This window comes from Micromys minutus (genome assembly GCF_963924665.1).
Source record: "Micromys minutus genome assembly, chromosome: 1".
Lineage (NCBI taxonomy): Eukaryota > Metazoa > Chordata > Mammalia > Rodentia > Muridae > Micromys > Micromys minutus.
Window position 1 is genome coordinate 57,148,076 of NC_137969.1, and position 23,208 is coordinate 57,171,283.

Consider the following 23,208-nt stretch of genomic DNA (forward strand, 5'->3'; position numbering starts at 1 on the left):
TTTAAATGTATTTTTGGCTGTTTATACTTCTTCATTTAAAAAGCTTCTGTATAATCTATTTACCCAAGTAGTGGTGGGATTATTTGCTCTGTCAGTATGTGGTGTCTAAGATTGAGAAAGGATTTTTTTAGCTGTTATTCTGTACCAAATGTGTAGCTGGTGTAGCTTTCTCTTGCTGTATACACTCTCTCCCATGTTATCTCCTGCTGTGTACACTCTCTCCCATGTTGTCTCCTTCTGTATACACTCTCTCCCATCTTACCTCCTGCTGTGTACACTTTCTCCCATGTTATCTCCTGCTGTATATACTCTCTCCCATGTTATCTCCTGCTGTATACACTCTTTCCAATGTTTTCCTGCTGTATACACTCTCTCCCATGTTATCTCCTGCTGTATACACTCTCCCATTTTTTCCTGCTGCATACACTCTCTCTTTTGTTCTCTTCATTGCCGAACCAATGCTTTCTGACTTTTGTTGTCCCAGTTGTCAGTTCTTCCTGTTACATCCTGGACCAATGGTGTCTCATTTGGAAAGGATTTGCCCGTGAAACCTCCCTCCACCTCTCTCTAAGTTTCTATAAGTATAAATATTTTATTTTAATCAAAGGCAGTAGAAATAATTTTGATAATTATGAAGTAGAGACAATGACAGATCCCATACTATTTTCCAGAACCTGAAAGTCTTGAGCATCTTTCTGTACTGATGATTTTTATGTAAACACTAATTCCTGACCACTCACTTTTTATGAATGAATGCTGTATATAACTCAACCGCCATATACTAAATTCTCAAGGACTCTCCAAATCTCTGGAATGAAAGCACTGACTACAGAGCAATTAAAAACCCTACACGCTAAACCTTAACATTTCCAGTCTGGTTACTACATTCACTAACCTGCTAAGAATTAAAAACAGCAGCAGTAAATACACCTCAGTTCTCACTACAATGGACAGAACATCTAACTGACAACGTTCATTCTTAAACCTGAGCACCTTCCTGCTAAGCTAAACAGTGCTTTTTAAAGCTTAACATCTACACAACAATAAACATATAAAGACAATGAAAAATTCAAATTAGTTACATTGACATAATTCATTTGGTAATTAGTTGCTTGGGATGTATGGTGGGTTCAGCATAAACGGGCCAAAGTACGTGCTCTGTAAAAACAGGAAACAATATTTCAGGATACTAATATAGTCTGCTCTTGTACATAGTTGTCCTCCTCCTGTCTTAGCTCTCCTGTCCTGTTAGCAAAGCATCTCACAGTGATGGAAGAATCTAACCTGTAATTTCTACAAAGTTAGGCACTAAGTACATGCCAACTCTGTGCACAAAACCATGTAAACAGTATTTCAGGTGATTAAAGCAATTCTGACTAAATAAAATCCTTACCAAACACCACAAGCACCAGACTCCACTGTAATATGCTTTTGATTTAATTCCATTCTGATGGTTCTGATGGAGGTAGGTCAGCTGGGTAATAGACTTTCTTGTCTAGTACACAAACCATTGTGATAAACTCACGGTTATTTGCAAAGTCATCCTTGTCTGTTATGTGTCTACTAAGCAAAACCCAAACTGCAGCACCCCTTGTGGACACTGAACCTCCAATTTGGACTGGGGGTTGTTGACCAGGCAATAAGCAACTTTCACAGGTTCTTGTTTAGCATCCCAAGTGCTGTGAATGCAAGTTGATTCTTTAAAAAGAGCTGGATTCCAACTCAAATAAACTACATCATAATACTGGCAAAGATCATCCCAGGAAATCCAAAATATTCCATTATCTATTTTCTGAGCTGTTCAGGGATCAAAGTTTAAAAACTTTTGCAATTCTGGGGTCCAGTTTTTCACATCATTTTCACTGTACCTTACTTTCCAGCGTAAATGGCTCCAAGGGTCTTTTAATTGAAGAAATCTCAGCCCCTTGAACTCTCTAATATCCAAAACAGCATATTCGTGCGTGGGAATCAGGCCCCATTTCTCCCCTTCAGCTTCGGTCATCATTCTGGATGCGGTGATGAGGACATCCCCTTTGTGAAATCTTTGATAAAGCATCCTAAATGAATTGTCTTTACTGAATGGCTGGCTATCTCAATGCATGGCGATCCTTTCTGGTATCCACCCAGTCAGTGCATGCAGATCAATATTTGAGTTGGATCCTGGGAAATCATATCCTCCCCTAACTTTCATGTATGCTTTCTCTATAAGTGACACCCACAATTCACTTTTATTGTTAGAATAAGAACACAGCAATTCTCCTTTGTGATCAACAGGTAACTGATCACCAATTATCACCTTTCTTGGGACACCATTGAGGTGAAGTTTTACCATATTCTTTGCAGAGATTGTACTCTGGTTCTCCATCCTCATTCTGTGGGTAAATTATGCTGGTAATTAACTTCTTATTGAATCATATCTCATACATGTCACTGATAGCCAATGATGCCACAAAGGAACAATCTAAAATTATAGTTTGCTTTATACTAAAAAAGATATATGGGTACAGTATATATCATTATGGGATTGTTGGGGAGATCTGGTCATACTCATTTAGAAGATGTAGTTTTTTGTTTAGGTGATAATGGAAGCTTGTCCAGTCTGTTACAAAAAGGCAATGGATAAGCAAAACGTTCCCTTAGACCAACACTCATGAAAGGAACATATTCTACACTGATTATTTTTGATGTTGTCCTGAGCACTTCTATTCTGCTGTGTACTTCTGTCCTTGTGTGTCATGTGATTGTGGACTTATAAATGGCTGAGGCTTTTCAAGGAAAGGATTAGGTCCTAGAAGAAAATGTGTTCTTACTGGAGGAGTCTTTGTTTTCGTATTTGTTGCCTTGACTTTACAAAATGGCTTTGTCAAAGGTTCATTCAATGCTTCTGCTCTATCTAGTGCCCCTCCAAGCCAACTGTTTGAATTTATTTTGCAAACTCTTATCAGCAGTTTCAGAAGACTACGGTTTTTAGAGGTCTACAGCTTCTGTATTTAATTCTATGGCATCTTCCACATTCCCCTTTTCATCCTCATCGAAAGCTTGTGTAACAAGAAAATGGGCATGCTCTAGATCCAATTGATATTTTGGTTTCAAAGGACCTGTACTCTTTGACTGAACTTGTAGTAAAACACTGCCAGCCTCGGGATCTGCACGGTATCTCGCTCCAGCGCTGACGTGTGTCCGTGGCGCCCAAGGCCCCAGGCCTCCTGAAGGCACTGTGGCGAGAACTAGGAACCCCGTGGGCGGAGTGGCAAAGTTTACTTTCAAGGGCAGAGCCCTCACTACCTCAGAACCGCCTGGAGGTCGGTCAGAGCAGCCGAGCAGCTTGGGCTCGGAGCCTTTGAGGCCGCCCCAAAACCTCTCTTAATGTAATTGTTTTACATCTTTTTATTAGAAACCTAGACACTCAGGTTATAGATATACGCAGTTATCTGCAGTGTAAGCTTCGATGATGAGAAAGAGACTTGGGTTGAGTTTTAGTAAGGAAATATGCTTGTTTAAACTATTAAACTAACAATACTATTTAAACTATGGTTGTAGCAAAATGGAGCATGCTTATGAATCAGAGAGACTCAAAGGCTACAAATACGGTGCAGTTTGTGTCTTTGGGGGAGTGTGGTGTGAGGAAGGGTCAAATCCAGGGCCTTGGACTTGCTAAGTAAGTGCTTTACTCCACAATGCAGATGCACCTCAACTCTCTCTGTCTATACTGTGTGTGTGTGTGTGTGTGTGGCAAATGCTTCATTCAACAGTACAGATGTACCTCAGTTCTCTGTCTATACTTTGTGAGTGTTTGTATGTGTGGTACATACCTGTGTTATATCATGCACATAGAAATCAGAGGGCAACCTTGGGTATAGGTCTTTGCTTGCTAGCTTTTCTGGGGTGTATGTTGTGGTAGTGGCATGTGTGTGTGTGTGGGGGGGGCGTGCAGTCTCTTGTCAATGCTATTGCATATACCATGCTCGCTAGCCTGCAAGGTTTCAGAGTTTGCAGTCAGCCTCTTCTCCCTCCTTCGGAACCCTGGAACTGTTCATGTGCACTCCTGGGCTCTACCTCACATATACTCTGGGGATTCATTAGAACAGCAAGCCCATTACCTACTGAGTCACCTCTTTATTCATTTTTTAATTGAACAACTTTATTTTTAAAAACAAAGATAAATGTACAGATTTTAAGCATTTTTGCATAAAAGTATGCAAATACATTTTTGTCAGTACTTGGTTTCTTTAAAGGTTTGATAGTGTGCATTAAGATCTTACTAGTTACAATAAGCATAAAGTACATGTAAAACAAGATGTACCCTGGAATTAGTCAAAGTTTTTTGGTGTGTAAAGATTAAGCATAATTGTTTTTCATTTTCTATGTATTTTATTTTTTCTTGAACTTCATATAGTCTGAGTTGTTTCTGGGGTGTTCAGAGCTTTCTGGGGTTTATATCCAATTATCAGTGACTGCATATTATGTCTGTTCTTTTGTGACTGGGTTATCTCACTCAGGATGATATTCTTTAAATGCATCCATTTTCTTAAGAATTTCATGAAGTCATTGTTTCTGATAGCTGAGTAGTACTCCATTGTGTAAATATACCACATTTTTGTATCCATTCATCTACTGAAGGACATCTGGGTTCTTTCCAGCTTCTGGCTATTATAAATAGGGTTGCTATGAACATTGTGGTGCATGTATCTTTGTTGCATGTTGGAGCTTCTCTGGGGTATATGCCCAGAAGTGGAATAACTGGGTCTTCAGGTAGTACTATGTCCAATTTTCTGAGGAAACGCCAGACAGATTTCCAGAGTGGTTGTACCAGTTTACAACCCCACGAACAGTGGAGAAGTGTTTCTCTTTCTCCACATCCTCACCAGCATCTGCTGTCATCTGAATTTTTGACATTAGCCATTCTGACTGGTGTGAGGTGGAATCTCAGGGTTGTTTTGATTTGCATTTCCCTGATGGCTAAGGATGTTAAACACTTCCTTAGATGCTTCTCAGCCATTCGATATTCCTCAATTGAGAAGTTTTTGTTTAGCTCTGTACCCCATTTTTTAATAGGGTTGTTTGAGTCTCTGGTGCTTCTTGAGTTCTTTGTATACTTTGGATATTAGGCCTCTATCTGATGTGGGGTTGGTAAAGATCTTTTTCCACTCCATTGGCTGCTGTTTTGTTTTCTTGACAGTGTCCTTAGCCTTACAGAAACTTTGCAATCTCATTAAGTCCCGTTTGTCAATATTTGACCTTAGAACACGAGCCATTGGTGTTCTGTTCAGGAAATTTTCTCTTGTGCCTATGTGTTCTAAGGTTTTCCCTACTTTCTTATCTAATAGTTTCAATGTACCTGGTTTAATGTGGAGATCTTTGATCCACTTGCACTTGAGCTTTGTACAAGGAGATAAGAAAGGGTCTATTTTCATTCTTCTGCATGCTGAGTGCCAATTGGACCAACTCCATTTGTTGAAGAGGCTGTTCTTTCTCCATTGAATGTTTACAGCTCCTTTGTCAAAAATCAAGTGACCATATATGTTAGGCCTCATTTCTGGATCTTCTATTCTATTCCATTGATCCACGTGCCTATCTCTGTACCAGTACCATGCAGGTTTTAGCACAAGTGCCCTGTAATATAGCTTGAGGTCAGGGACAGTGATTCCCGCAGATGTTTTCTTGTTGTTGAGGATGGATTTCGCTATTCTAGGTCTTTTGTTATTCTAGATGAAATTGCACATTGCTCTTTCCAACTCTATGAAGAATTGGGTTGGAATTTTGATGGGGATCACATTGAATCTGTAGATTGCTTTTGGTAAGATGACCATTTTTACATTGTTGATCCTTCCAATCCATAAGCATGGGAGATCTTTCCATTTTCTGAGATCTTCCTCAATTTTCTTCTTTAGAGGTTTGAAGTTCTTGTCATACAGGTCCTTCACTTGCATAGTTAGAGTCACACCAAGGTATTTCATATTGTTTGTGACTATTGTGAAGAGTATCTTTTCCCTAATTTCTTTCTCCACATGTTTGTCCTTTGAGTAGAAGAAGGCTACTGATTCGTTTGAGTTAATTTTATAGCCAGCCACTTTGCTGAACTTGTTTATCAGCTGTAGAAGTTCTCTGGTGGAATTTTTGGGGTCACTTAAGTACACTATTATGTCATCTGCAAATAGTGATGTTTTTACTTCTTCCTTTCCAATTTGTATCCCTTTGATTTTCTCTTGCTGTCTAATTGCTCTGGCCAGGACTTCCAGTACTATATTGAATAGGTAGGGGGAGAGTGGGCAGCCTTGTCTAGTCCCTGATTTTAGTGGGATTGCTTCAAGTTTCCCACCTTTAAGTTTGATGTTGGCTGTTGGTTTGCTGTATATTGCTTTTATTATGTTTAGGTATGGGCTTTGGATTCCTGTTCTTTCCAGGACTTAACATGAAGGGGTGTTAAATTTAGTCAAACGCTTTCTCAGCATTTAGTGAGATGGCCGTGTGGTTTTTTTCTTTGGTTTGTTTATATGGTGGATTACATTGATGGATTTCCATATATTAAACCATCCCTGCATCCCAGGGATGAAGCCTACTTGATCATGGTGAACAATTGTTTTGATGTGTTCTTGGATTCGGTTTGCAAGTATTTTGTTGAGTATTTTTGCATCAATGTTCATAAGTGAGATTGGTCTGAAGTTCTCTTTCCTTGTAGGGTCTTTGTGTGGTTTAGGAAGGAGGGTTATTGTGGCCTCAAAAAATGAGTTAGGTAGTGTTCTATCTGATTCTATTTTGTGGAATAGTTTGGAGAGTATTGGTATTAGGTCGTCAATAAATGTCTGATAAAATTTTGCACTGAACCCATCTGGACCTGGGCTTTTTTTGGTTGGGAGGCTTTTGATGACTTCCTCTATTTCTTTAGGTGTTATGGGATTATTTAGATGGTTTATGTGGTCCTGGTTTAACTTTGGTATCTGGTATCTGTCTAGGAATTCATCCATTTCCTCCAGATTTTCCAGCTTTGTTGAGTATTTATTGTCTTTTGTAGTAGGATCTGATGATTTCTTGAATTTCCTCAGTTTCAGTTATTATGTCTCCAATTTCATTTCTGATTTTGTTAATTTTGGATACTCTCTTTGCCCTCTAGTTAGTCTGGCTAAGGGTTTATCAATCTTGTTAATTTTCTCAAAGAACTAGCTCTTGCTTTTGTTGATTCTTTGAATGATTCTTTTTGTTTCTATTTGGTCTATTTCTGCTCCAAGTTTAATTATTTCTTTGCATTCTACTCCTCTTGGGTGTATCTGCTTCCTTTTGTTCTAGAGCTTTCAACTGCTGTCAAGTTGCTAGTGTATGATCTCTCCAGTTTCTTTTTGGAAGCACTCAGAGCTATAAGTTTTCCTCTCAGTACTTCTTTCATTGCATCCCATAGGTTTGGGTATGTTGTGTTTTCATTTTCATTAAATTCTAGAAAATCCTTAATTTCTTTCTTTATTTCTTCTTTGAACCTGCTATCATTTAATAGAGCATTGTTTAGTTTCCATGTGTATATGGGCTTTTTGTTGTCTTTGTTGTTCTTAAAGACCAGCCTTAGACCACGGTGATCTGATAGGATGCATGGGAGTATTTCAATCTTCTTATATCTATTGAGGCTTGTTTTGTGACTGATTATATGGTCAGTTTTGGAAAAGGTGCCGTGAGGTGCTGAGAAGAAGGTGTATTTTATTTTAGGATGATATGTTCTATTGATATCTATTAATTCCTATTGGTTCATAACCTCTGCTAGTTTTACTGTGTCCTTGTTCAGTTTCTGTTTCTATGATCTGTCCATTGGTGAGAGTGGGGTGTTGAGGTCTCCCACTATTATTGTGTGGGGTGCAATGTATTTTTTGAACTTTGGTAGGGTTTCTTTTATGAATATGGGTGCTCTTGTATTTGGAGCATATATGTTAAGTTTTGAGAGTTCCTCCTGACAAATTTCACCTGTAATGAGTAAAAAGTGGTTTTCCTTATCTTTTTTTGCTAACTTTTGGTTTTAAAATCTACTCCACTCGATGTAAGAATGGCCACTCCATCTTGCTTCTTGGGTCTTTAGCTTGGAAGATTTTTTCCCAACCTTTTTCTCTGAGATTGTGTCTTTCTTTGTCTCTGAGATGAGTTTCCTTTGTGCAGCAAAATGCTGGGTTTTGTTTTTGTATCCAGTCTGATAGTCTATATCTTTTTATTGGGGAATTGAGTTCATTTATGTTAAGAGATATTAAGGAATAGTGGTTGCTGTTTTCTGCTATTTTTGATTTTGGACGTAGAATTGTGCCTGTGTGTCTTTCTTCTTTTGGTTTTCTTGCTTAGGTGTTTTCTTGTTTTTACTAGGATGTAGTTTTTCTCCTTGTATTGAGTTTTCCACCTATAATTCGTAGTAGTGCTGGGTTTGTGGTCAGATATTGTGTAAATTTAGTTTTGTCTTGGAATATCTTGGTCTCTCAATCTATGGTGATTCAGAGTTTTGCTGGGTATAGCAGCATGGGCTGACACTTGTGTTCTCTTAGGGTCTGCATGATGTCTGTCCGGGATTTTCTAGCTTTCATAGTCTCTGTTGAGAAATCGGGTGTGATTCTGATTGGTCTGCCTTTATATGTTACATGACCTTTTTCCCTTACTGCTTTTAGTATACTTTCTTTGCTTTGGGCACTTGGTATTTTCACTATTATGTGTCAGGAGGAATTTCTTTTCTGGTTCACTCTATTTGGAGTTCTGTAGGCTTCTTTTATGCTCATGGTCATCTCATTCTTAAGGGTAGGGAAGTTTTCTTCTATGATTTTGTTGAAGATATTTACTGTTCCTCTTAGTTGATATTCTTCGCCCTCTTCTATTCCTATTATCCTTAGGTTTGGTCTTCTCATTGTGTCCTGGATCTCCTGAACATTTTGGGTTAGGACCTTTTGGTTTTTGCATCTTCTCTGACTGTTTTATCTATGTTTCAATGTTATCTTTGGCCCTGGAGATTCTCTCTTCCATCTCTTGTAGTCTGTTGGAGATGCTCGCATCTGTGACTTCTGATTTCTTTTTTAGGTTTTCTACCTCTAGGGTTATCTCTTTTAATATGTTCTTTATTGTGTCCATTTCTGTTTCAAATTCCTTCTTCCATACCTTCATTCATCTCTTTGATATTTTTCCTCTAGTTCTTTGATTTCATTGAGTGTTTTTTTGTGTTTCCTCTTTAAAAGCTTCTATTTCTTTATGCTTTTCCTCCTGTTCTTGTTTAAGGATCTCTATCATCATCTTGAGGTATGATTTCAGGTCTGAGTCTTCTTTTTCTGGAGTGTTTGGCATTCCCTTGTTTGCTGTGATGGGAGAGCTGGGTTCTGGTGTTGCCAGGTTGTCTTGGCTTCCCTGGGGTTCGTTCTTTCCCTTTCTTCTTGCCATCTTGTTGTTTGTGATTATAAGTGGTCTTGTCAGTGATTGGTTCTCGTCTCTCCCTTGTACCTGGCCTGTGTCCCTGGATCTCCGCTGTTCCTGGTGGTAGATGGCCTGAGCGCCTGTTCTGTATGCACAGGCTGCTAGGTGGAAACAGACACCCTAAGGTAGGGTTCCTGCTCCCCTGAACCAATCGTGGTGGGGGTCGAACGTTCTGAGCACTTGGTACAGACTTCTCTCACCATCTCACCAGGCCTGTGTCCCTGGATCTGCACTGTTCCTGGTGGCAGGTGGCCTGAGCGCCTGTTCTACCCTCTTTATTCATTTTAAAAGTATTTCTTTTATTCTCTGTGAATATATGTGTGTACTTGGTTGTATGTGTATGCACTATAGATGCGAATTGCCCAGGAAGGCCAGAAGATGGTGTTATCCCTGGAGCTGGAGTTACAGGCAGTTGTGAACCTTTTGATATTGGTCTTAGGGGCCATACCTGTGTCCTTAACCACTGAGCCTTTTCCAGTCCACACTGTTTGTTTAGACATGGTTTCTCTAGGTTGTGCAGGCTAACCTTGAACTCACTGGGTAGACCAGGCAGGCCCTTGACCTGGTAGTCCTCCTAGCTCAGCTTTATACCACTTGACCCAACCAACTTTAGTCTTCATCATAAGCAGAATATAGATGTCAGTTGGTATAAGGGGGAGAAGGAGGATGATATCTCTAAAAGAGTTGTCCTTGAACTGTGCAGATTAAGTGAATAACTTGTTGGTTCAGATAAAATGTATCCTGGGTCCTTCAATTTGTAGTTTAGTAACAAAAGCGATTATCACCTTCATCCCAAATCATCCCTATTAAGTAAATAACTTCTGTTGAACTTTGGTCAAAGCATGGAAACAGTGGCTGCTGAGGTCAGATACTGTGAGGAAGGAAGGTAGGACTAATTGGGCTCATTACTTAGATAGAACAAAGGAGGAAGTTCAGGTATGATGCTAACAAGATTCATAAGCTTGTGCTCTTGGCAAAGTTTTTATAGTTCATACTCCTCAGAGAAAGTGTCCTGCAACTGTGATGTAGAAAGGTTGGTGGTGACGTCGGTATATGAAGATGGCTGTCCTCTCACACATAGGACTTGATAACATCCAGTTTACAAGTCCTAGTGATAGCCTTTCCTTTTTTAATGAACTACACTGCTGTGTGTAAGACGGAGTGACCTGGCTGATAAGTGTGTGCTTTCCACCACACTGTACCCTTTATCATTTACCTTCTTAAAAGAGCAAAGCAACGTGGTCAGCAGGTTATGGGAACTGTCCTGAGACCTTCCCCTTCCCTGTTACCTGATTCCTCATTCTTCTCTCTTAGAACACAGCTTTTATTGAATATTTCTATCTCTCTTACACTCAGGTTCTTCAGGGAGAGAACTCTTCATTTGTTTTCTTTTTCATGGGTGCTCAGAAGTGCTGGGAGTGTGCATGTTTCTAAGAGTGTGTCTCAGTCCTGCTGAGAACACTTTACTTTCCTGGCAGCCACTAACCATGTCTGAGCGGAGGAGCGAATAGGTAGGCAAGTGTGAGAGGCTCTGGAAGACCTGGGAGAGGCAGTGGGGAGAAGTGTCCATGTCTTCCTTGGGCCAGTTAGAGTTAGGGTGGGGAAATTGAAGAATAGGGGCCCTCAGTCTTGCTAGACAACTAGAGGCATGTGATAGCAGCTGGTGGTTTGTGGGTAACTGACGTGGGACATCGCCATTGTTGGAGTTTGTCTTTATTTGCAGTAAATGTCCTCTGAAGTTCTTCCTTGGTTTTCAGATTTTTTTAAATAGAATGCAGAAATCACATATAAAGTAATATAGGATGCCAAGAGACTTTTTTTACATGTCTAGTGATTTCTAGTCATGTGTTAGACACCTGTGTTTACTTTTTGCTACTAAAAATTGGTTAGTGAAAAACTACCAAAGTCTGTGTCAGGATACAATTAAAACTGAAGAGCCCATTCTTTCTAGTTCTCATGGTGATGATTTTCAGTAACCTAGAAGAAAATTCTGTTTCTTTGTGTGTATACGCTGGCAGATCTTATTACATTGGCATTTTGAAAATGTATTTACACAGAATGTCATTTCTGTTGGCAGCAAATGCCAGACTCGAGCTAATGCTAATCCCATGAACCCGAGTTTCTCAATGAAATGAAATAAAATGTAGGGACTTTTTTTTTTGGCTTCCTGTGTTCCTCATCTTTTTCTTTATTTGTGTGTCTGTCTGCTTCATGTGTGAGTTTCCTCACCTCTGATAAATGCCTTTCTTCAACTGCAAAAAAAAAAAAAAAGCACTTTTCCAAAATTTTCTGGAATTCTTTTCATTGGTATGGTGAGGTTATATAAAATAGTGCTGTAAACTTTTTACAGATGTTTGTGTAGTGTGCGTGTTTTGTTACTCCTGGTAAGAAACCCATCTCAGTGAAACAGGTCTCAGTGGCTTGCATCCTGGACAGCCTCTCAGCTACACAGTGGGGGTTCTCTGCAGCCTTTGTACATGTGTATCACAACCAACACCAGAGGCCAGTGTTATAGGTTGATGGGTTTTCTAGGAGCTGGTCTCTGCTTCTGATGCTCCAGGTAGTGTTGGTACTTTTTTTTTTTTTTTTTTTTTTTTTTTTTAAGGACCAGATTTATTTATTTTTTTATTAAAGATGTATTTATTTCACCATTGCTGTCTTCAGACACACCAGAAGAGGTCATCAACTCTCATTACAGATGGTTGTGAGCCACCATGCTGTTGCTGGGATTTGAACTCAGGACCTCTGGAAGAGCAGTCAGTGCTCTTAACTACTGAGCCATCTCTCCAGCCCCTAGTGTGGGTACTTAAACTTTTAGTGATTGTGTTTCTTTCATCTGGTTAATATTTAATAAAAGAGTAAGTTTTGTTTTAGAATGTTTGGTTATTAGCATCCATAGTGCTGCTGACTCTGAAGGCTAAAAATACATTAATGTTTTCAATTAACTGCATTATTTAAGTGTTAATATGCAGGATCCTCAGAGATGCTTCTGGGGAGAAGTTGTGTGGCCTTTGACTGGATACTGTTATCACTGCATTGATTACATTACCCTGTGTAGACTTTGCTGGTTGATTATCCTCATCCCTGATCTGGAAATTTAAGGACATGCTCCAAAATTAAATTCAGTTACCCACAGCTGATGAATATGGCACTTAAAAATGTTCAAATTGTAGTGTCTGGAATTTCAGTTATGAATTTAGGGATACCCAGCTTGTTTTATTTAAAAGTAATAACTGAAAGGTGTATAATATATGAGTCTCTGGGTAAAAGGTCTAAGCAACAGTTTGTCTGATGGATGGTTTAAAATCTGAGAGAATTCCACAGTTGGCCACAGTGAGGAGGTGTCACCCTTGTAATGAGGAGGGAGCATTGGTTCATGCCCGGGTCCTCCTCCTCCTCCTCCTTTTCCTCCTGTTCCTCTTCCTCTCCTTCTCCTCCTCCTCCTTCTCCTCTTCTTCTTACTCTAATATTGTCTCTTGATGCAAGGGAATCACTGAATGATTCCCAGTAGTTGATCACTAATGTTGGTATTTTGGTAATTTGATCAGAAAAGTTTGAGGTAATAGAATTTTTGTTTGTTTGTTTTTTATTAACTAACCTGGGGATATTCCTACACAGGAATCAACCTAAAAAAGGACCTTTGTTTCTTAAAGGTGACTGCTGAGGCAGTTTTCATCTGAAAACCTCTTAGCTGCTTTTATTAGCTCTTCTTACTGAAAAACATTCCAAGCCACTCAGTTTCAAAGCCTTGGAGGCGTTTTCCAGTGAGTCCCACGGGTACAGAGAGCGGTCACAGAACCCCATGGAGTACCCTGAGTCCTGTAGCTGCTTCTGCAGAGTGGGCTTCTGCTGCCCATCCGGGAACTTGGTCAGTGGGCTTGCAGGTTGATGCAGCCATCCTGAGCCAGCACAACAGTTCAGCACCTGAGTGTATCATTTGCTTTGGGTTTTGGTTTCTCTAAAAAAGTAGAAAGAAATGACAAATCAAAATTTTAGTACTATATCCACCTTTTAAAAAGTTAGGATGGTTTTTAGTATTTTTCTGGACACAGGTTTAGGATTTTAGTATTTGGGTCAAATCTCTTAGAGAATTGGTATGCTGTCACTAAAATGCTTTTCTTAGTGCATTAATACTTGAGTACTTAAAATAATCTTAGTCTCTTTGGTAAGTTTAGAACTCTGGGTATTGAGTTCACTCATCATTGGTCTCACCGGCCTAACAGAATCGAAACAAGCTGGATTGACTTCCTGTCAGTGCTGTGGGCTGGTGTCCCTTGCTGTTAGTAACACAGAGATCCCATTGCTGCAGACAGGGTCTTGGGCGCCCTGGCAGCGTTCTGCCCTGGGCACTAGGGTTAATTTGTTTTTGCTCTTAGTGTCTTTAGGAAGCTGTGGATCAGAGATGGACTACTCAGATGGTGGATCAGAGACAGACTACTCGGATGGTGGAGCCGTAGAAGCAGACAGTGAGGACAACCTTGAATCCTGTGAGGAAGAAAATGAAGACGCTGCAGAGTCAAGTGCTGGGACTAATTCGGGCTGGGCAGATGCCATGGCAAAAATTCTTAACAAAAAGACTCCTAAAAGCAAACCCACCATCCTCACCAAAAATAAAGAGCTGGAGAAGGAGAAGGAGAAGCTAAAGCAGGAGCGGCTGGAGAAAAGGAAGCAGGTGTGTCTGTTCATCTGCCTGTGCTGTTCTCTGCACTTAACAGCATTCAGCTTTAAGGGGGGTGTAAGCAGGGTTAAGTCAGAGGCACAATATTAGGGGTCCATTGAGCAAACCCAGCCCTACTACTACTGAAGCGGTGCGCTCTGGAGTGGTTCTTTTCTGTTGATAATTGGATTCCTGCTCTGGTTAATTGCTCCTGATTGATTAGCTTAGTTTAACCTTGATTAATGACCTAGATTTACATATAAGTTAGCTGTTTTACAATATAAAAGAAACTATGGTAAGGTTTTCTGGCCCCCTGCACTACTATAAGTATCACTATGTCACAAATATTTTCTAATGGAAGAAAAGTAACCTTCCATATCTGTACTGATAATATAGGAGTGTTGACTTCCATGGAGGAACTTTTGGGTACAGATGTCTGGCAGCACCCACACCACCTCTCAGGTTGCTCTTCCTGAAAGCTAGGCTTAATGTTACCTTGCCCTCTTAACACAACAGCTCAGGATTCTTTTTGTTCTTTAAGATAGATTTTGTGTATAGAGAGTTTTTCCATTTGAAATGTGAATATTTATTCATTAACTGGCAAGGGCTAGAACAACTTTTTAAAATGATAGAATCTGTATCCAGAGTCTATCTAGATACTAGACTATATCTAGTCTCCAAAGGGAGAGTAGAAACAGCATTTGAAAGCCAGGGCCATGCTGTAGGTCAGCTCCGAGTGCTGGGGCCGAGCTGTGCACAAAGCACATGGAAGCAGCTTGTTGAGAGCACAGTGCTCAGAATCATCTGCTTCTTTAAAATGTACTGGTGTGGGGAAGATTTCTTTTTCTAAAGGAGCCAGGTAAAGTTGTGCTGTCCAGTCAGGAGTGTTAGCTGCGTTCCTAACATACAGCAGAGGAGGGGACAAAAGTTGGCACTTTCCTTTCCTCAGTGTAGATGCTTACTGGCCTCTAGGCAAGTAGCTCATCTGGCCAGTGTGCTAGCTTGGGAAACAGACTTAATAGCCATTCTGTGAAATGAGGCACCTGGGACCAGGATGATGCTCAGAGAGCATTTTACACTAGCCTGTGTGTGCCTGTCTGTGAACCTTTCTTTCTCCAGCTCCCTTCAGTGTTTGCACAGTGCTAGGAAATCAGTTCATTTGAGTACTTGAATTTGTGACTAAAAGGGCTGTGTGTGACAAGAACATTGGTCAGATGTGCCATGAGGGGGAGACATAGGTTTAAATGATTTTATATACAGAGAAATAGGTAACACTTGAGTATCTGCATGAGATTGTTCTATCCAGAGCTGGTGCAGACTTGATCCTGAGAGTTGATGAGTTTGCTGGCAGGGAATGGGTGGCGCAGCTTGCCCTTGCCGAGGTGGGCAGTGGTGTTGTACTTCCCACTGGTGATGCTGTGCTGTGATGATGTGGGTGGCCGACTCACCCTGCTGTGCACTGCCTGGCAGCTGATGCCAGAGGACGACCTCTTAGAGATGGCCTCTCACAAGGACCACAATGCTAACCACAGACTCTTAGCTGAATTCCTGGAACTGGCTTTTAGGAACAGCCTCTGACACACAGAGGTAGGGTGATTCATTACCTCTGCCCTTTCACAGAATATCATGTCAGAGTTTGCTGCGTTTTCAAAACCGTCAAATACCGCATGCATATAACTGCATTCTATAACCATATTCATATAACCATATTCACCACACAGCTTGATAAGAAGCGGGAGTGGGAAATGCTGTGCAGAGTGAAGCCAGATGTTGTCAAAGACAAAGAGGCAGAGAGGAACCTTCAGAGGATTGCAACAAGGTAAGTTTGTTCTTCAGAAGCCTGTAAGAACACACACGGAAGGAAGCTTTGTCAGTGACGCCTGTGCTCACATGGAATTCCTAAGCTCTGCCTTCTCAGAGCTGTGACTCACCTGCAACCTGCTGATGGACACTGAGCTTGACCAAAGACTTTGGAAGTGTCTTGAAGCAGAACTGTAGTGTGCCACATGTGTCTTTGCTCTGAATCTGCCCAGGTCATTGTTTTTATGTTTGTTGGATGGTCAGTAAGACCACTGACTGCACTTCTTTTCTAGTGCTTTCTAAATGCATGGTGCTGGGTTTGTTCTCTGGCATCGTATTTAAATGATATTATTCCACACATTACACCAGCTTTATCTTAGCCTTTTCCCTCTGATCCCCCCCACCCCCAACATGGGCACCAAACAGTTGTCATCCTCCATATTAAGAGCTGAATGGGATATGGTGTCTGCTGTGTGATCACTACTCATCTGTGTAGATGAGTCTCTTACAACCATGGGGATTGGGTAAGGTGCTACTCAAACAACATAGCGGTAGCTAGGCGGTGCTAGTGCACGCCTTTGATCCCAGCTCTTGGAGGTAGAGACAGGGGGATCTGTGAGTTCAAGGCCAGCCTGGTCTACAAATGGGGTTCTAGGAGAGCCAGGGCTACATGGGGAAACGGTATCTGGTAAAGGAAAACAAAACAACAACAAACGCTTACATTTAATGGAGTGATTTGTAACTTGTAGTTAATAGATTATCCTAGTCATTCTCTGACCTGTGTGGAGCTTGTCAGTGAGATGTAAGAATCTGCACACACCATTGATGTCTCACCCTATCTGTTAAAAGAGGGCAATGTTATTTCTAACCTGTGAGGATCCCTGGAAATTGAGACACCATGGTCATTTTGGTTTAAAAAAAAAGTTTTTAGTACTCTGTAACCATTATTATTTTAAAATAACAGCATGAAAATTAGCCTTATTGGCATATTAAGACCATTCACTTGTGGATTCAACATACTTAAGGTAAAAGTAAAATGAGCTTATTACCTGATTTGACTAAAACAGACAATACCTGTTAATACCCTGCATTGCTGACTAAGGGACCCTGTGAGACTTAGTTCAGCTCAGAGTTTGCTTTCAAGAATAGATCATTGTACTGGCCTCCTGAGAACACTTGCCTCTTTCCTGGACGGTGGTGGTGAGAGCATGTCCTGCTGTCCTGTGTGCCTCATGTTTCCCTGATGCTTTACACTCTAGGGGTGTGGTGCAGCTCTTCAATGCTGTTCAGAAACACCAAAGGAATGTTGGCGAAAAGGTTAAGGAAGCAGGAGGCTCCATTCGGAAGCGAGCTAAGCTGATGTCAACTGTTTCCAAGAAGGATTTCATCAGTGTTCTTCGAGGGATGGATGGTACAAGTGAGAACAGTCCTGCCGGGAAGAACCTCAAAGCCAGACAGGTAGGGAGTCCCTGGCACAGTGGGGAAATTGCTACTCCAGACTCTACTGTTGTTAAAACTCTGAGATGGAGAATAGAACTCCATCTGTTCTGTGTAAGCGAGTTCCATGGGTCTCATTAGTTCCTGACTTCTCACAGCCTAACTTAAAGTTTCAGTGTCCTACCTTTATGACGATAAGAGTTAGCAGTTGTTGATGTCTTAACCCTGGTGATAGAACTCAGGGACCAAATGGAGTCACAGACGTGGATTTGCCTAAGTCGTTTTCCCATAATTCCATGGAATCATCTCTGTGACTTCTTTCTTAGGCCTTGTATTATAGATCCCCTGAAATCAGGCCTTGTGGGTTAGATGGGTAGGTGTTGCTAACCAGGGGAGAATCAGTGGAGGAGATAGAAAGCTGGAGGAGTGTAGACAACTGACTTACAGCGGGGAGACTCATAGCTGACAGTCTTTACTCTGGGCGCAGTGTGTGCTCTCAGTTGTCATCAGAGGTAAGGTAAGCAACAGGGTGACAAGTCAAAACTGGGGCACGGAGAGAAGTGTTTTCTAGTTGTAGGAATCCCTAGGGCTGCAGCTTGGGGGAAGTGGGGGGGGGCGTGGGTATACAGTGCTCTAATTAGGGTTTCATTGCTGTTAAGAGATACATGACCAAGGCAACTCTTTAAAAGGACAATATTTAATTGGGACTGGCTTACAGTTTCAGAGGTTCAGTCCATTATCATGGTGGGAAACATGGCAGAGTCCAGGCAGACATGGTGCTCAAGTAGGGGCTGAGAGTTCTGTATTTTGATTGGAAGGCAGCAACAAGAGACTATCTCCCACCTTGGGTGGAGCTTGAGCATAGGAGACCTTAAAACCCACACACTTCCCCCAACAAGGCCACACCTCCTAATAGTGCCACTTCCCACGGGCCAAGCATTCAGACACATGAGTCTGGGAGCCATACCTGTGTGGTAATGCTGCTTGTGGCAGGGGCTGATGGATTCTGAGTGTCTCAATGGGGCTGCTGAATCTTTGGTAAGTCTTTTGATGCAAGACAGCTGCATATCAAGTCAGGCAAGATGAAGTGTCTTAGGACATGTTTCTCAAGAGTTAATTGAAAGGTTTCTTGACTTAGAGATCTGCTTCTCTGTAGGCTAGGCCTTCCCCTGGACCATGTGAGTGGTGCCTCACATGGGCACATGTGTAGTGCCGAGTGGGGAGCCAAGAGTGCTCGAGAGTACAGTCTAACTTCTAAAGATGTGATGGTAGGCTTTTTCATTCCACATTTAAGACTGTATGGAAATGGGCTAGTTTGCTTTATTTAAAATTACAAAAAAAGTTTATTCTTAAAAATTGTAATTAGTTTTTCAAAAGCCAGTTAAACTCCAATTAGTTTTGTGGAATTTAGTTCTTTTCTTAAAGGCAGGATTATGTATGCCTCGGACTTTGCATCTGAGTTTTAAAGGAGACTGTCAGTTGCTATTAGACAATCATTGCTGTATGTGACTCCAGCTCTTAATACAGACTTTCTGTAAGATTTCCACTTATTAGAGATTTGCACAATGTCAGTTTCAGATTTGCTATAATTAAGCCACAGTGATAATTTTGCACAGGGATGGGGAGTTACAGCACAGGACAGAAATTTCTAGAATCATTACAACAAATTTCAGTGTATGTTTATACAGAGAAAGTCATTTCTTTTGAGACAGGGCTGTTTATTCTGTATTATGGTTTTATGATGTGGAGTCTTTAAACATTGAGCAGAGATGGTGGAGGTGGGGAACTGCCTACTGTCTCTCAAACGGCAGCCTGGTAGTAGAGCCAGGCGTTGAGTGCGGTGAATAATTGGGCTTACTTGGTGCCTTACCACCCAGGCCAGGCCTTTTTAGGTCTTTGAACCTTGTCTAGTGCTTAGACCCACGTCCCGAGAAGAGAGCCTGGAAGGGAGGTCACCAGGTCTCCAGGTGCCTCAGCAGTTTTAGGACAGTTCAGTTGATCTGAAGGCACAGAAGCCTGAGCATGGGTAGAGAAAGGTACTATCCTTAGAAACACCCTTGCAGGGCTGGGAAGATCTGCAAATCGAATGTGTGGAACCCCAACTTTGTAAGTAATTCAGCTTACTGTTTGTTTACTGCAAATACTTAAACTTGAAACTAGTGATGCCCAGTGAGGTTGGGCCTGCTCTTGTTTTGTGAAATGCTGTGTACACCCGAGTCTTGTACCTGTGTCTATAACAGTTTAACATCTGAAAAGTATTTTTCTGATTCTAGCTAAAAAAAAAATCTTCATTTTGAGCGCACGCGCGCGCGCGCGCACACACACACACACACACACACACACACACACACAGAATGATGGAGGCTACAGATTCTAGAATCTCTTCCATGTGTGCAGGAGTAACCTGGATCATGACAGTTGTGAGAAAAGTCACTAAATGCACAGGGATGTGCTGTGCCCTGTGACTGCTCTGTTGTATCACGGCTGTTGTCGTCTGACTTGTCTCTGTCCTTCATCTTATTGTGTTCCTAGAAATAAAAGACAAAATGAACTCAACATCTGCAGCCATTGTTAAAAAGAACTGTTATAATTCTTATCTGGAAACTGGAAACTCTAAAAGCTCCTAAAATAATTCATTGAAATTTAGATTTGGAACATTCTTACTCAATTTTACATGTTGAGTCTTTATCACATAATCTTACAAAAGAACAGAGTTTCAAGCAACTACAAATTTGTTCACCATTTTTCAGTTATCTGACTGCTGCTCAGAGACTTCCTTAAGAAGAAAGTGGTTTGTTGGTCTTCTTTTGTGTTTTGAGGCAGAGTTTCTTTGTATAGCCCTGGTTGTCATGAAACTGTAGACCAGACTGTCCTCTGCCTTCGAAGTGCTGGGATTGAAGGTGTGTGCCGCCACCACCACCCAGCAAGAAAGTGGATGTTAGATGGGGAGTGCTGTACTGTTTAAACCATTGTCTCACATGATGCTCTTTCCTCTGGTTCTGATGTAATAATTCCATGTAATGTAATCATTCTTGTTTGTTGTTCCTTTGTTTTCTTTCTTACAGCTGCTGTTTTTAGAAGTAGTAAGATTCCATCTTAGAGTTGAAGGACAGGTCAGAACCAGCCAAGTCTGGTATCCAGCTCCTTGATAGTGGTCAGTGGAATTTGGATTCACATGCGGCATGTGGCTCTTGAGTCCCTGCTGCAGCTCTTGGTGTCTGCCGCCTACACAGACCTCGGGGCTTGACGTCATGGGAATCAGGACAGAGAACTTCCCAGGGTCCTTTCACTCCGATAAAAAGAGTTGAGACATGAGTCCTTGTCACCCAGAGACAAACTGGAAAGAGGTGTGGGGGCAGCTACAGCCTGAATTTTTTCTAGCTCTCTCCCCTGCTTTTGACGTAGACGATAATGGAACTTCTGCAGAAAATTTCTTTGTAAATTTACCTATTAGGGTTGGCTTTTTAGTTGTTTCTGCAACTAAAAAATTAAGATTTTTCTAGAAAGCAAGTGTATTTTTTTTAATTTAAGCATTGTACATCAAATGCAAATTGTAGATTACTGTTTTAAACAGTTCCATATGAAAACTCATAAATAGGAAGAAAATTTACCTAATGATAGTGTGAGGGATGCCTACCTCTCTCGGGGGTTGGGGAGGGGCTGTAAGTTATTAACCCTTCTTTGTTCAGCCTATCTTCCTTCTTCCCATGTAAATCCTGTTTGTTTCAGCCTTCTGAACAGTGTGGTGGTGGGATGGCCTGCATGATTAATAGCCACTGTTGTTCATCCCCCATAACTGGAGTTGAAAATAGTTTGCTCTTGCTATTAGATTTAATTGGCCACACTAAAACTGTTTGTTTAGCTAAGATTAAAGTAAAACTTTATTAGATGACTCAGTTGAGATAAATGCATTCAAATCTAACATGTGGCCTTTTTAGGGTTTGACTTTTCTTCCTTCAAAATCGAGTGAAGTTAAACTGTTTATTTGCTGTTGAACTAATAACTCCTTACATTTCCCTAGACATCAGAGTATCTGAACTTGAATGGTTACCACTTTAAAAGCTGTCTTCGTCTTCAAAATTTACACTGATTGCATTTGCATGATTTTGATTATCTGTAGAAGAGCAGCAGGCTGCTGAGGGCACTTTGCATCACGTGGTTTTATTTGGTACTCTTGCCCACAGAGTCATTGGACTGGACCATAGGTGAATGCTGCCATACCCAGTTCTTTTTCATAAGTGCTGAAATTGAGGTCCTCTTGCCTGCATGGTTAGTATTGAGCCATTTGACCAACTCTACTCTGTTCCTTTTCAGTTAGTGTGCGCATGAAGGGTTATAGACAGTTACTCTATGCCATCTCACCAGCACAGCCTCACATCAGATCTGAACACTGATGACATGGTCTGCACAGAAGGTGGGGATGCAGCACTGTAGTTTACACCTTCAGTGTCCCAGTGCCTGGTTCTGTTTTTGTGTTAACCTGTGGTAACACAATCTCTGGGCAGTCTGCTCCGAGGTCAGATGGCCTATGAAGCAAGACAGTAGATTGACTTGCATAAGAACAGTGTACTTTGCTCAGTTTCAGACTTCTGTAGGATTATCTTAAACAGGACTTAGGGATGTAGCTCAGCCTGCAGAGTACTTGACCAGCGTGCACAAAGGCCTGGGCCTTAGCCCCAACATGGTGTAAAACATGTGTGGTGGTACCTGCCTGTAATCCCAGTCAGTGGTGGAAGCAGGAAGATCAGAAGTTCAGGGTCATTCTTGTCTCACAGTTAAGTTTGAAGCCAGCATGGAATACAGGAGACATGTTAACCTCTACCCCCAGTAATCTTAAACATATTCAGACATTTTCTGTGTTTTAGCATTAGTTCTGCTGTGTTGCTGATGGAAGGTAACAGGTAGCAAAGCAACTGTGTGTAAAGAGATGATTTCCTGGCAACCCATTACTATGTATCATATAAAGATGTGGACATTGGAAGCATCTTGGCCTGTGCTTCAGGGCTGACTTGTTCACGGACACTTGAACAAATGGCTTCATGTCTTGAGCCTCAGTTTTCTTTCGTCAGATGAGAGTGATAATTCCTATCTGGTGGGCACTTAAGAGAGTTAGCGATGTTGTAGTGCTGTAAAGTGTCTGGCCAGCACATGCTCACTCAAGAATGCAGTAAATAACGAGGCAGAATCCTTATGTTAAAAAGTAAATAAAGAGAACCAGAAGAATTCCTTGATAGCGATGCTCTTGAGATAAACGTAGAGGAAATCTGGAAACTATAAACGAGAATGCAGGTGTGCTTTTCTGTCTGTTTGCTTGTTTCTTGTTTTGCTGTCCCACTGTAGAAAGTCTCTTTGCATTCATGTAGTCTTGGAAGTCACATTTCCCCCAAACTCGTGTATTTTAGTACAAAGCTGGGGTTTGGTGCTCTTTACCCACTCTGCAGCTTATAAGCCAGGGTCTTCACACTTACCCGTATCATACTGAGGCATTCTTTATAGAAGGCCCGTTCTCTGTGGGTCCATCACCCTCAGGCATGTGACATTCTGCTACATGCCCTGGTTCATTCCATCTCTCCATTCATCTTACTGGGAAAGACTCCTCCAGGTTTTGTCAGTGCTGGCAGAAGGGTGGGTGGTTGGTAATGGGATCTTCTGCCTGCTGTGTCCTGTGAAGTCATCGCTTCAGGGCCTGCTGTAGGTCTGACATGAAGTTGTTTAGGAACTTTCCTTCACTCTGAGCCTGGAGACTTGGCTGTTTTGATGCTGCCCTGCTTTGGCGTCTGTTCCTTCTGAGAGAGGCTGCTGTGGCGAGCGTGCATTTTCCTCTGTCCTCTCCTTACACTGGATCCTGAGCCACACATTATCCCCTCTGTTGTGTGTTGTTTTGAACGGCTGTTGTG

The 23,208-nt window shown here is 41.4% G+C and overlaps 1 protein-coding gene and 1 pseudogene across 3 annotated transcripts in view; one reads left to right on the top strand and one right to left on the bottom strand.

Annotated features, from left to right (window-relative positions):
* RRP15 (ribosomal RNA processing 15 homolog) overlaps positions 1 to 23,208 on the top strand; it is a 31,512-nt gene that overhangs the window by 4,869 nt on the left and 3,435 nt on the right. Inside the window, exons 2-4 of one of the 2 annotated variants that reach the window (XM_080942400.1) lie at positions 13,794 to 14,089; positions 15,796 to 15,893; positions 17,134 to 17,332. In XM_080942400.1, coding sequence (XP_080798526.1) covers positions 13,794 to 14,089; positions 15,796 to 15,893; positions 17,134 to 17,332 — 593 coding nt within the window. The remainder of the gene's footprint in view (positions 1 to 13,793; positions 14,090 to 15,795; positions 15,894 to 17,133; positions 17,333 to 23,208) is intronic. The other variant, XM_080942401.1, reaches the window with a different exon arrangement.
* On the bottom strand, positions 1,437 to 13,221 carry LOC308435104 (calpain-7-like; annotated as a pseudogene). Its single transcript has 3 exons — positions 13,132 to 13,221; positions 12,467 to 12,506; positions 1,437 to 3,362 (listed from the first exon to the last, which is right to left on the bottom strand). The product of its transcript is annotated as a calpain-7-like (transcript).